At 50.2% G+C, this 13,252-nt stretch overlaps 1 protein-coding gene and 1 pseudogene across 1 annotated transcript in view; both read left to right on the top strand.

Moving 5' to 3' along the window:
* LOC129328021 (zinc finger protein 208-like) overlaps window positions 1-13,252 on the top strand; it is a 255,638-nt pseudogene that overhangs the window by 101,533 nt on the left and 140,853 nt on the right.
* Window positions 9,926-13,252, top strand: part of LOC129328489 (BOLA class I histocompatibility antigen, alpha chain BL3-7-like) — a 33,857-nt gene continuing 30,530 nt past the window's right edge. The window contains exon 1 of the mRNA XM_054977590.1: window positions 9,926-10,224. Within this exon, the coding sequence (XP_054833565.1) occupies window positions 10,167-10,224 (58 nt within the window). The 5' untranslated portion in view covers window positions 9,926-10,166. The remainder of the gene's footprint in view (window positions 10,225-13,252) is intronic.

The following is a 13,252-nucleotide window of genomic DNA, read 5'->3' as shown; positions in this document are numbered from 1 at the left end:
GGCGGAAGTTGCACGGGGATGGCGCACGGAGGGCAGGCTCTCTGTCTTGTGCTCGGCTCAGAAACGGGGGGGGGGCGAGTTGGCGTTTCTCTTCCCGGAGCTCTTTGCGAAATCCCCTTTTCTTTAACTCGCTTGTTATGCAAGTGCTTGGCAGGGGTCGCGAAGAGATCAGCTGTGCAATCCTAAACGGTTACACTCTTCTAAGTCGACTGAACTCTGTGGGCTTAGAAAGGTGAGACTCTGTTTAGGATGATACTATAGTTTTGCTATGCTGAGTATGCCCATTACTCCAAATGATCAGCTGCTCCATTCATATTCAAGTTCAATTCAAGTTCTTTATAGGTAACTAGCAACAAAGCCCATTGTGGGAAAAAATACAACTGGCTCTAGGAAGGAGAGAGTGGGCAGGCAGGCATTGCCACCTGCTCCGAGCTTGATCTTGAGAGGTGAAGGTGGGTGGGGGCTTTTCTACCTGCTCTGCTCCCGATCCCAGCTGGGTGAAGGGGGTGTGGGCATTGCCACCTGCTCTGCTCCTGATTCTGGCAGGTTGAAGGGGGGGGCAGGCATTGCTGTATGCTTGGCTCATGACTCCAGCAGCCTGCTCAGTGGCTTAATACGGTAGGTTGAAGAGGGCGGTCATTGCCACATGCTCTGCTCCTTATCCTGCCTGGGTGAAGGGAAGAAGGGCACTGCCTCTTGCTCTGCACCTGATCCCAGCCAGGTGAATACGTAAGGTACCACCTGCTCCACTCCTGATCCCAAATGGGTGCTAGAGGTGGGGCATTACCTCTTGCTCTGTCACTAATACCAGCTGGGTTAAGGCTGGGGAGGGGCATTGTCACCTGCTCTACTGCTTACCCCAGTCGGGAAAAGGAGGGCAGGAATTGCTATCTAATCTGCTCTTGATCCCAGCTGGGTGAAGGGGGGTGGGTTTTTTTCACCTGCTCTGCTACTGATTCCATCTGGGTTATGGTGGGGGGTGGGCATTGCCACCTGCTGTGCTCCTAATACTTGCAGGTTAAGGCAGTGGGTAGGCAAAGCCACCTGCTATGCTTCTGGTCCTAGCTGGGTGAAGGGGGGTGGCCATTGCCAAGTGCTCCGCTCCTAATACCAGCTGGATTAAGGTCGGGGGTGGCATTGCCTCCTGCTCTGCTCCTAATAACAGCTGTGTTAAGGTGGGAAGGGAAATTCCACCTGCTCCACTCCTAATACCAGGTGGGTTAAGGCAGGGGGTGGGCATTGCCACCTGCTCCACTCTTAATAACGGCTGGATTGAGGCAGGGGGCGGGCATTACCACCTACGCTGCTCCTGATACCAGCTGGGTTAAGGTGGGTGGTGGGTGGGCATTGCCACCTGCTCTGCCAGTATTACCAGAATGCGAGAGTATCACAAGCACAGCCAGTAACCAAAGAATCTCATGAAAACTAACTGATAACCACAAAGAGTTAACACAGTGATATACCACAATTAAACAACGATAATAAAGTGCAATTTATCAAGATAATCACTTGTAGTTCACTATATTAACAAACACGCACAAGAGGAGACCTCGGCCTACGTCAATAACTGTTACAATTCATTCACATGGACTGTCAAAATTCATATAAAGTGCTAAGTGCTTAAGCCTAAAACCATACAATTAAAAAAACCATTAGTAACTGATGCAATTTGAGAACACGCACAAGAGGCATACATTGAAAGTGCGAGGTGCTTAAGCAAAATAACTGTTCATTCAAACGTTAAGCTCTTTCATAAGGGCATATAAGTCCATGGGTAATCCGTTGTCGGGTCTACACAGTGTAGCAGCGAGACGGAGCGGTCCAGTCAAGAAGAAGCCATCTGACGGATCGACCAGTTCCTGTGCAAGAAGCCATTTCGATTCTTTCTCAAAGATGGCAAGATATGGCAAACGCAGGTACTGACGCTGATCCTATTCAAAACATTTCGATTCCACAATATAACATGCACCTCAGAAGGAGACTCTACCCATTGGCCAGCCAAACACCAGTTAAGGCTTCTCACGGGAATTTGGATTTAAGCCCTGAATGGGAACCTACGAGGGCCATCCAGGCTGGCTAGGATGAGAGGTGACCTGCCTGGATGCAGGGCCTGAGGAAGAGTTCTGTGGCACCTGAAAGCCTGCATAGTCTTTAACTGATCAACTAAAATCTATGACCGTTCCTTTGATAAGATATCCATGACTGCCTCTTAACCATCAGCCACAAGTTAACTTTCGGGGGGGGGGGGGGGGTTGACGACGTGTCAGGATTTGCTCTGGATTCTCTATGGGTGATTTCTGCCGCCTCAGACCCTGCAATGTGCTCAAATGATCTCAGTTCCGATTTCTTGGAAAGCAGCTGAGACTGCCTGGGTCAGGAGGAGTCTGGCAGGAAGCACTGCACATAACAGGCAGGAATCCAACAGATACCGGAAAGCTACCCCTGCCCCACCCCTCCCCATTGCTGTGGTTGCATCTTAGCTACAAAACCAGGAAGTCCCCAATTCTGACTTCACACACAGAGAAGCTGCCTGAGGGGCAGTTGTGAATGTTGTGTTGTTATGGAGACGTCCCTGAGTCAGGAGAATTGTGCGCGTGTTGAACAGAGTGCCAGGCGCTGCCTTTTCTGGGAAATCAGGTGTGTGAGGAGAAGAGGCCGTGTCCCTTTCGGACACCAGAGGGCGCTGGTGCAACATCACAGTTTGCGTCTGTTAACAAAACGCTGTTTTAAAAAGAATTGTGGAAGTCGAGGCATGCGAGTATTTTTTACTGTGGCTGCTAGAAATGGGATATTGGCCTGGTTTGAGTGGGAGCTCCTAAAAGGTTTAGTACAACTGGTGTGGATAATCAGATAAAGGGAGCTGGTGGAAAGGGGAGGGGGTATCAAGCATAGCCTGAGAACATCACGGATACCTGCGCAACTTGTACATTTTAAAAGAATCAGGTTTTAATCTCTCCCCTCCAGTGGAAACTGGTCGTGTAAACCCATTTCTCCATGCTGCTCAAGGAAGGGAACACCTCAGCACCCCTCCCAGGGAGCCTCCCCAATCCCCGTGCACCACCCCATGGACTTTTCAGCCAGATGTGAGAAATTTCTTTCTGATTTTTCTTTCTGGGTATTGGGTGGCTGCTCATCAGCCAGGAGGGCAGAGGAGAGGAAGCCTCCCCCTGAAACGGGGACTCTCCACTCATTCTCTCGGCTCCAGAAGGAGCTTTGGAGGGACACATTTCCCACCAAAGGAATGCAGGAGTCTTGTGGCCAAGACATGCTCCAGGCTGGCTCCCTCTGTCCAGCCCCTTTGAAAAAGGTCATAAATGGCCCAAAATCAGGCCAGGTTCAGGCAGGGGCTCTGAGGGTAGAAAGCAACCAGATCTAATGGGGAGGGGAGGTAGAAATACCCCTTGCTAGTTGGTTGCATGAAGGCGGCAACTGCACTCGGACAGCACAGTCCTAAACACAGTTCCTCCAGTCTAAGCCCATTGAAACCCACTTTGGAGTGAGCCTCCATAGGACTGTACTGTAAAGCACCCCAAAGCAGGCTCTGAAAGCAAAAGAAGAATGAAAGAAACGGGCTAAGCACCAGGTTGAGGAGGTCCTCCTGAGGCCAGCGAGAAACAGCAGCCTGAACCAGGCATTAGGATAGCAGGGGGAACCCAGGAGTGCTTCATCTTCTGCAGCACCTGGACCTATGGAGGAGTCAATATGTGCCCCACTGCTTTTTGGGTCTGCTTATGCTGCCGATGAAACAGGAAGTTGCCCACAGAAGGCCTGAAGACCAGCACTGGCCCTGCATCGAACATCTAAGCACAACACCAAAACTTCACATCATGGCCCAAAGCTTCTTTCTTTTCCTATTTCTTATTTTTCTTTTTATAACACAAACTTAAGAGGAGTCCTGGAGAACCTGAAAGCTTAATGCGTCATTTAACTGGTCCTGAAAAAAAGTATTATGTGGATTGTGTTCTGGGGTCACAGAAATCCCCAGCCTACACCCGCTAGGCTGCATAACCCAATTCAGCATCAAATTAATCTCTGGTTTTGTTCCTATAAGGACCACCACTTTTGTTCCGCTCTCTGCCTTACAAGGGATCCGCCTCTCCGAATGCCAGAGAGATGTCTGAGCAATGGCTGCCTTCCTTATTCACAATCTGTCGGAACTCAAAAATCTGTTCGGCACCTGGCACCACGTAAACCTTGCCGAATTTAGTCTGCAGCACTTCTGTTCTTCATTTTACGAGGACCATGCCAGATTTTAGGTGTTGCCCTTGTGCCTTGAAAGGAAATACCTTCTCTTTTTTGTACTCAATATTCAGCCTAATTAAAGTTATTTTTATTGTTGTTGTTTATTTATAGTCCACATTTCTCACCAAGATCCAAGGCAGATAACACACTGCAAGTGAATAAAATGTAATCAATAGGTATTCTGGAGAACTGGAAAGCTTCCACAGATACATTGGTTGGTCTGAATAAACCTGCACTCACTCACTTGGAGTCTCTGCTGCCCTCATCCCAGACGTGCGTGTGGGCCTGGTTGTGGTGATTACTCATGGCACAGCAAAGACACTCTGCATGTGCTCAGGGGCACACTTGTTCACATTCCCTGAGAGTTCCTTAATCCTTACTAACCCTGAATTCAGCAAGGGGTTACCTACTGGGGCTAAAGAGCAGCCTAAAGTCTCCAACCTGATTCTGTGGGTAATTTCAGCTGCACTGGGATTCTCTAACTGAGGAGGCCTGGTAACCAAACACCAGTTCAAGGCACTGGAAGCAGCTGGGGCCTGGAGAGCTCAGCCACAATCCCTGAAGATGCTGGAAACCTCTGGCTTTGGAAAACTACCACCTTTAACCAGTGGGTGGTGGGTGAACTGATAATTTCTCTCAGGGAAATGGCATGGGGGGAGGAAGGGTAGCCCCCTCTAGTTCCATGGCCCCGATTCAACGGAGGACATGTACCCCACGTCTGCCTCTTGAACTGCCAGGGAATCACCCTGAGAAAGATGCTAATCTGGCCTCCATGTGTGTGGACGTTCCTGCCCTCTTTGTCCTCCTGACTGGCTGAAACTTTCCTTTTTGGTTTCTCGGGAAACACTTGATGCGCTTTCTGCCAGGAAAAGAAGCGCTTGTGGCAACAGAGAAGCAGAGAGAAGAGAAAATGAACATGCAGCGGGAAATTCGCAGATGTGGGGTGGCAGAGCAGGGAAACTTTCTTTTCTTGGCTTCCCTTCCATTAGTTCCTTGCACTGTTCAGGAGAGGGGCCTGAAGAAGCCCCCCTCCCCCAACCCCAAACCCCCCCCCCCCCAGCGATCCAGGACTGCTCCCTGCTTGCCACCTTTGGGCGCTGGAGATGTTGTGTATTCATCAGACCAAAACTTTAAGGCAGGGCGGGTTTTAAAAACACTCTTGTAGATTTCCTACTTGCTGTGAGTATTGAATGGATCATAAATATACTCTTCAATTAATTATCTGGCAGCAGAAGGGAAGCCGTACTTAATTTGAAATCTGCTTGTTTGGAATTTCAGCAAATGTTTTGCATGTGGGAAGTCATGTTATGCTGTAGTAGTAGAACAAAGCTCATGTTTGGTAGCCCCTTAAAGACCCTCACAATTTCCAAAGGTAGAACATTCCATGAACCACACTTCGTATCTGATGAAGTGAGCTTTTGCTCACAAAGGCTTTTACACCTTAGGGTATTGTGTTGGTTTTTAAACGGGACTTGAATATTGTTCAGTGAAACGTTTAAAATTCAAACTAAATTCAGAAAAGCTTTATGAGCAGGAAGACTAATTTTTCTTGAGATTAAAATAGCAAAACAGAGAGAGCCTCTGGGAGTGTTGCCAGCTCCGTTGCGGGCACCCTGGAGGGACTTTCCAGCCTGACGCAGTTGTTGTTTCCAGGGCCAAAGGGGGCAAGGCTGGTGAGGGGCAAAGGCTGCTCTAGGAACGCCCCAGCAGGGAGGGAGTGTGGGCTCTGCATTCCGGACTCTGGGGAACTCCCAGCCACAGGAGGAGGTGGAGCTCATCTGGAGCAGGGGGTGAAGTTTTATGTCTGTTTGTGAAGAATGTGGGTTCAGATCTCACCCCACCAGCCACGGTGATTCTTGAATGGACTGGGAGTCTGTGGCTTTCAGGCAACTCCACCTCGCTGATTTGCTATGAGACTGGCACGAGATAGTTATTGATTCTCACCTGCCCAGAGACACAGAGATGTTTAAATCTCTGCCTGTCAAAAGCCTCAGCTCCTTCTTGCAGAAGTCATGCTTGAAAGCGAATCTCAACCAGCTAGATGGTTTTTGTTCTTTCAAAAGGAGCTGATCGTTCAAGGCTTCCTAAAAAAGTCTGTATGAACATGACAGAAAGCGGCCCTTTCCCAAGGCATGAAGAGCGTTTGAGGAAGAATCTTCCCTCGTTTGATGGGAGAATCTTCATCAGACAAATTCAGGGGGGGTTGGGGCAGGGAGGGAACTCAGTGGGATATAATGCCATAGAGTCCACGGTCCAAAGCAGCCATTTTCTCCAGTGAACTGACCTCCGTAGCTTGAAGGTCAATTGTAATTCCAAGGGGTCTCCAGGCCCCACCTGTAGGTTGGCAACCCTTGTAAGGAAAGTGCTTTAAGATGTGAGCATCATATAACATTTAAAAAAAAAGTTGCAACCAAGTCTCCATTCTCATGTTTTTACAATACTCGCAGAATATGCTCAGACTGGCACTTGGGTAAGTCTCCAGTGGTGGATGAAGTAGAAATTAAGTGCTGAATTGCAGTTTCCATGAAAGATCTTGGGGGGCTGTGGTGACCCCCACCAGGCTGGCTACAGTATATGATTACCAACATCCAGGGTGGGGCGTGGAGATCTCCTGGAACTGCAACGGATCTCCAGATGACAGAGACCAGTTGCCCTGGAGAACATGGCTGTCTTGGAGGGTGGACTCTATGGCATTATATCCAGCGGAGGTCTCCCCTCCCCAAACCCTGCCCTCTCCAGGCTCCACCCCCAAATCTCCAGGAGTTTCCTGACTCGGAGTTGGCACCCGCAGGATGGAATAATAATCTTTTCTGTTTTCTCTGCCAAGCGCTAACCGTGCCCCCGCCGTTGCTTTCAGTTTCTGTCTGAGCCGGAACCAGCTTGGCTGGCCTCACTCTCTCGACTGATGCGGGGTGAGGGAAGGTGTGGGGCGGCAGCAGGACAGAGCGGTGATGTCATCTTACTGGAAAAGGAAGCCATTTTGCGCTCACCAGGCTGTGATATTAAGACATGAAGGCAAAATGGAGCTGTCCTTCCAGGCACTGGCAGCCATTTTATAAACCAACCGTGTGTAGCACAACAGACAAGCAAAATGGCCGCCTCAAGGCACCCACTGCCGGCTGTTATCTAAAAACAGCCTCCGTCTGGCTACTGGCTGAAGAGTGTGACTTTTGGACTGGATTTTCATGCCCGGAAGATGATGTGGCTGCTGGAACAGTTAAAACAACGTTTACTACAGGAAAACTGGCAGAAGTCTTTGTTGTTGCGTGAATGTAGTGTCTGCAATGTGACAGCGAGTGAAACACTCGTGTTTTTTACATGCTCAGAGGAACTCTTATGGTGATTCTTTAAAACTGCTTCTCAATTTTTATTGAAGTTTTTTTCAAGAGAAGAGCAAAAACTTCATTTCTTCTGGGCTTCTTTTACCCTTTCCCCACACAGAAGACTTCAGTTTAGGAGATGCATTTCACGGTGGCAGTCTATGGCAGGTGCTTCAGAAACAAACTAAAGTTTCTTTCTGAAAAAACAGAATTGTGAACATGAACCCCACACCCGACTTTGCCAGTCTCATATTTGAGCAGTCTCGGAAATAGGAATCCAAAATATGCCATTGAGAGGGTGGTGAAGCAATTCTAATGTTAGAACAAGCTTGAAGAGATCTGAGTTCAAATCCTCCTTTCCCATGATACTGAATTGGTGACTTTGCATTAGTAATTCTTAACCTCACCAGATTCTAGTGAGGATAAAATGGGGTGAGCTCACTGCTGTGAGCTCCCCAGAGGACGGGCTGGCCTTGGGACTGTGCAGGTGGCCTTTGGCCAAAAAGCCCCCCCCCCCCATACCTGGCTCATAGAGGAGTGGCCCTTGCTTCTCCCTCACCTGGTTTCTGAGAAAGGGCAGCAGCAACCTCTGGAGTTTCATGTTTGGCTTATATTGCAAGCGAGCAACGGGATCAGGGCCAGGAATTTTCCTCGCAAGCACCTTGTCTTTGCAGAGGGGATTTCTTGGAGGCCCCCCCCTGCAGTCTTTAGTCATTTGGGGGGCTATTTTCCCCCCTTACCAGTGAGCCCTGTGGCTACTGGAAGGGCTCTGACATCCCTATATGCTGTTTTTTTCCACAGAGGGTAGGTTCTGCAACCCTAATGGAGGAATCAAACTGTCACCACCACCTCCTTCATTGGTTGTCCGAAGGAGGGGGGCAAGGGGGGTGGAGAACTTGCAAGACAACTTCACACTCCTAGGATTTCATGATTATAATGGACTTCATAATAATTGCATCAGCAGCTTTTTGCTTTCTTTGAAAATGCAAGAAAACTCTGTTGGCTTTTCAGGCAGTAGCAGGGTCCTCTGAGGTGGCTGGCGGGATTTTGTCCACTCCCTGCCCCACAGCAGCCACCTCTGTAAAACAAATTGAACTCCTGTGTTTTATTTTCTCTCTGCTTACTGTTGGTGGAGGAGAGTGCCCTCAATCCATAGCTGACTTATGGCGACCCCGGTGGGGTTTTCATGGCAAGATACTAACAGAGGGGGTTTGCCACTGCCTGCCTCTGCAACCCTGGGGGTCTCCCATTTGTTTATTAACCAAGGCCGCCCCTGCTTAGTTTCTAAGATTGGGCTTGCCTGGAGTATCCAGGTTAGGGCACATCAGGTATGTACTGAACTAGTGGACCAGGGGCAGCAGCTCGCTTTACCCCAAGACTCTGGGCTGCTGCCTGGGCTAACCAGGCCAGGACATCCAGTCACTACAATCTGCAATGTTTTGAAGCGTGGCTTTTTTTGGTGGGGTCCTGGAGGTTGAATCGCTCTGCTGGCCTTTTGACTCCCCAGGTTCAAAAAGCCCCCCAGCCTCTGGCCTGACCTCAACCCCCCCTGGTTCAGAATGTGCCCTCCACTGCAGGGGGGGTGGTAGCTTAAGCGCAGCGGGTTGGCGGGGCTTGCTGGGGTCCCTTTTGGGGGAGAAGGGAATGCTTTAATGGGGGGGGGGTCCCTTGAGTCAGAGGGAGGAGGGAAGCCGCCTCGCCCAGTATGGCTGCGGCCCAGCTTTTGGGATCCCCCCGCAGCCTCATTTTAAGCGTCTTCTGCTTCCTTTGCTGTGATCTCATTTGCTTTAACCCGTTTCTAAATCTTTACCAGCTGTCTTGGACGCTGCCATGGGTAGGCGCGAGCGTGTTGGACAGAAGTGCCCAAGCCAGGGAGGCCCCAGCCTTTTTCTTCGGGGAGAGCTCCGTCTGAGTAATGGGAAATGTCCCCTCAAACACTCCCCCCCCCCCTCAACAGAGAGCCCCCCAAATGAAGCTAAGCTGCCCCCCGGGGGGGGGGGAGCTAGGAGATAAAAGTTTTAAGCAGAACCCCACCCAGAGCAGATATTGTGGAGATCTTTTCCCGAGGCAAGAGCCCGCGAGCAAAGAAAAGCCGCCTCGCACGGGGGCCGCCTTCCTCCCCTGCTGCCCGAGAGGGGAAATGCGCCTTTCTCCTCCTGTCCTGCTCGCTTCGGGTTCTGCCGCCCTCCGGCGTCCGGCGCTGGTCTCCCTCCCGGAGCTTCCCCCGCGGCGTTTGCAAAGGCTTTCCTGCCCTCCCGCAAAACGCACCTGCGCCACCGCCGCCTCCTGCCTTCCCCCGGTTGGGGGGGGGGCATCATCTCTACCACCCCCCTCCCTGCAGCCGAGTCGCCGGTGGAGGGGAATCCCGACCCGAGTCCCGGGCCAACTTTCTCTTTCCCTTCCCGGCTCTCAGGCTGCCGGCCGCTCATCTGCCCAGCGACCGGTGATGGTCAAGTGGAGTCTTTTTCTTATTGGAGGAATATCCCCCCTCGGCCAATCCCGGCTCTCGCCGGCGCTCCTTCCCCGGGACTCGCCCAGCTCCGCGCCGAGCGAGTTGCTTGTCCGGCGAGCGCAGAAGCGGATTTAGCGCGGTGGGGCTCGAACATGACTTCGCTCCTCTTCCTCGTGGGGGGACTCGCCCTCCTGCTGGTGGGGGGCTCCGGTGAGTATCTCCAGGAGTGGAATTCGCACCGGGATAAGGCGCAGAGGGTGGGAAAGGGAGCAGCCTCTGTAGAGTCCTCGGCTAAGAACCGGGGGAGGATTTTCAGACTCCCCTTTTTTTTTAACTCGCGTGTTTTGTAAGCGCTTCGGGGCAGGGGCCTCGCTGCTCTCCCCTCTTCTGCAGCGCCTGGCTCCGAACTCGGCAAAAAATCTCGACAGCGGGAGGAGGATCCACATCCCTAACTGTGCCCCCTCCCTCAGTGCGACGTCTGGGCTCAGTGTCGGATCCGGCGCCTGGGGTCTGTCTGTGGAGGGTTGACGTTTCCCTTTTCCCTGACTTGGCTTGCCGGTCTTCGTAAGAAAGGCGAAGGAGACGGACACTTTTTTGTTGGGGGGAGGAAGGGATAGAGGTTTTTAAAATGAGGCCTGGGCTGTGGAAGGAGGGACATTTTCTTCCCCTAGAATTTGGTGTCAGCCCGTGAAACTGCCACTGCATTCAAGACGGTCAACATCTTACTGCTTTATACAACACAATCTTTGACTTGTGGAACTCGCTGCCACGAGAAGTGGTGTGAGCTACTGGCTTGGGTGGCCTTGAAAGGGGATTGTGCAGACTGAAGGGCTGGCGCTAGCAGAAGGGGACTCCTGGGTCAGAGAGAGGAGGCCTCTGACTGGCACATGCTGGGGAGCAGGGGGCGGGGGGGGGGCGGGAGTTGCCAGGGGGCCCTGCTTGTGGGCTTCCCTGTGACACCTGTTGAAAAGAGGAGGCTGGACTAGATGGCCAGATTCCTGGATTAGATTGGTTGGATCCGTCTTGGCTGCCTTTCTGTTGTTGTGAAATGCTGGAAGCCCCCCCCCCCCCGCATGTGGCTTCAGCTCCAAATACTTATTTCCTCCAGACATGTACATCTTAAGGCTTATATATCTCAGAGACACCCCCCCAAAAAAAGCTGGCCTGTGCTTGGGGGGCAGGGCAGAAGAAATTTTCCTTTGGGGGGGGTCTGTGTCAGTGTGGGGATAGAGACATCCCCCCCCCCATGTAGATGTTGAGTTTAGGCCAAGCGAGATTTGGCCCTACGGAGGTCATGAATGCTTCAGATTGGGGGTGCGATGTAAGGCGAAGGTGGTTAACCCTGAACATCATATCCCCCTCATTTCACTAAGCTCCCCCCAAGAGGGGAGACATCCGGACTTGCCCTTATGATGGCATCCTACCTCTCCCCATCACCACAGTCCAAATTGGATCCCAGCATCCCCTTTTAATCTCCACTCAGTTAGGCCCCCCCCCATGACTTTCTTCTTTGCCTATCTCAAACTCCCCTCCCCCATTGTGGCCACGCTTCTGGGCGTCACATGGATTGCCCCACAAATGCAACTTCTCTGAGCTGCCTGGACAGAGTAAAATAAAAGAAATAATTTATTTCAGGAAAAGTTGGGTGGAAATATATATAGAACACGAATGGACACTAAATGTACAGGATCTTACATTTTCGCCTTTCCTAAATGTGAATTCCTTTGGCTGTTTTCTCTGGGGTTGTGCGCTCTTGAGATTAAAGTTCTTGTGGGATCCTCTCCATTTTTACTCTGCCCTAGGAGGCCACACCATGACTTTTTTGGAAGCGAGGCGAGGGGACTGCGTTTGAGTTGCAAGTGGGGAGGGCGCCCCCCCCCCACTGTCCGTTCTCAGTCAGCTGAAGGGATACGAAAGGCTTTTCTCCTCTTTTGCCACTTCTGGAAGTGATCCCTCCATAGGAAGCGGCTTTTACTACTTTTGAGTTGTTGTTGTTTGTTTTGATTGCTAACAGTGTCTTTGGGCATAGCTGCAGTCCAGCAGCATTAGCAATTTATAAATAAAATAGAGAAATGTGATGTTTTCGTACCAGGGAAGAAAAGGGAAAATTGCGTGCTGCACTGTTAACTGTTGTATATTGAAGGTCTAAATTCCAAAAGGGAAGCCCTCCTGGGGGATGCAGGAGCTTTTGGAAAGGGAAACAGCTCCTTATCGGGAGCATGATACGGGTTTCTCGCTTTCAGCTTGCACTGTTTTGTTGTCTGAAATTGTCCAGAAATTGGAGTTATGCACGTGGCACTGGTTCAGCTGGCAGAGCCCTGTGGCTGAAGGTTTAACTAGTGTTCATGCCCCATTTCTGATATCCTTCTTCCAGGCAATTACCAAAATATTTTTTAAAAAAATAAAGATAGAGAACATCCCCAACACGTATGGATATCAGAAATGGGACGTGAATACTAGTACCCCCGCTGCAGTTACGTCTCATACTTGGAATAATATCCCCTCCTTTGGATTGTATGGACACTTCCTTGTGAAGCCTGTCTTTATAGCATAACTTGTACTTTGGGGAAACATATTTATGACTCCAGGCACTGTCACTTTACACGTATTAAGCGCTGGTCACTTTCTTACTACTTATTATTTATTGTATATGAGCACTTTACTGTAATACTGCACTTTGTTACGGTAAGCTTGTGACCTATACCGTTTTTTGTTTATCAGTTGACTGTATGTGCTGGCCTCTGAGTTCATTTGTACTTCTTGGCAGTCATTTTGTATATTCAAAATGAATATATGAGACTGAAGACAACATGATATAAGGCATCCTTTATTGTATATTGTTACTTTGAAATTAAGTTTGTTCTGTAGTTAGCTGATCACGGCACTTTGTGCCTTTTCTTCCTGTTTTTTTCCGTGAGTCTCTCTCTATACATTTCTAATCAACTTGGTCTGTTTTTGTTTTAAAGGCTAGGAAAATCTGATTAATTAATTAATTTCATTTGTATCTACCTTTCTCCCCAATGGGGATCTAAAGTGGCTTTCACCCTTCTCCTTTTCTCCTCTCCATTTTATTCTCCTTCCATGGCAGAGCTGGGATTTGAACCTGCGTCTCCCAGATCCTAGCGCAACACGCTGCTCAGCACACCGTCTTGGCTCTCACCCCACTAGGCCTTGAGTCAGCTGCTGCAAACCCCAAAAGGAATCTTAGGGTACCTTCAAGACTGCCAGCTTTTCAGGG

Source organism: Eublepharis macularius, chromosome 4, assembly GCF_028583425.1.
Source record: "Eublepharis macularius isolate TG4126 chromosome 4, MPM_Emac_v1.0, whole genome shotgun sequence".
In the NCBI taxonomy this organism is placed as follows: Eukaryota; Metazoa; Chordata; class Lepidosauria; order Squamata; family Eublepharidae; genus Eublepharis; species Eublepharis macularius.
This window is presented reverse-complemented; position numbering and strand designations above follow the sequence as displayed.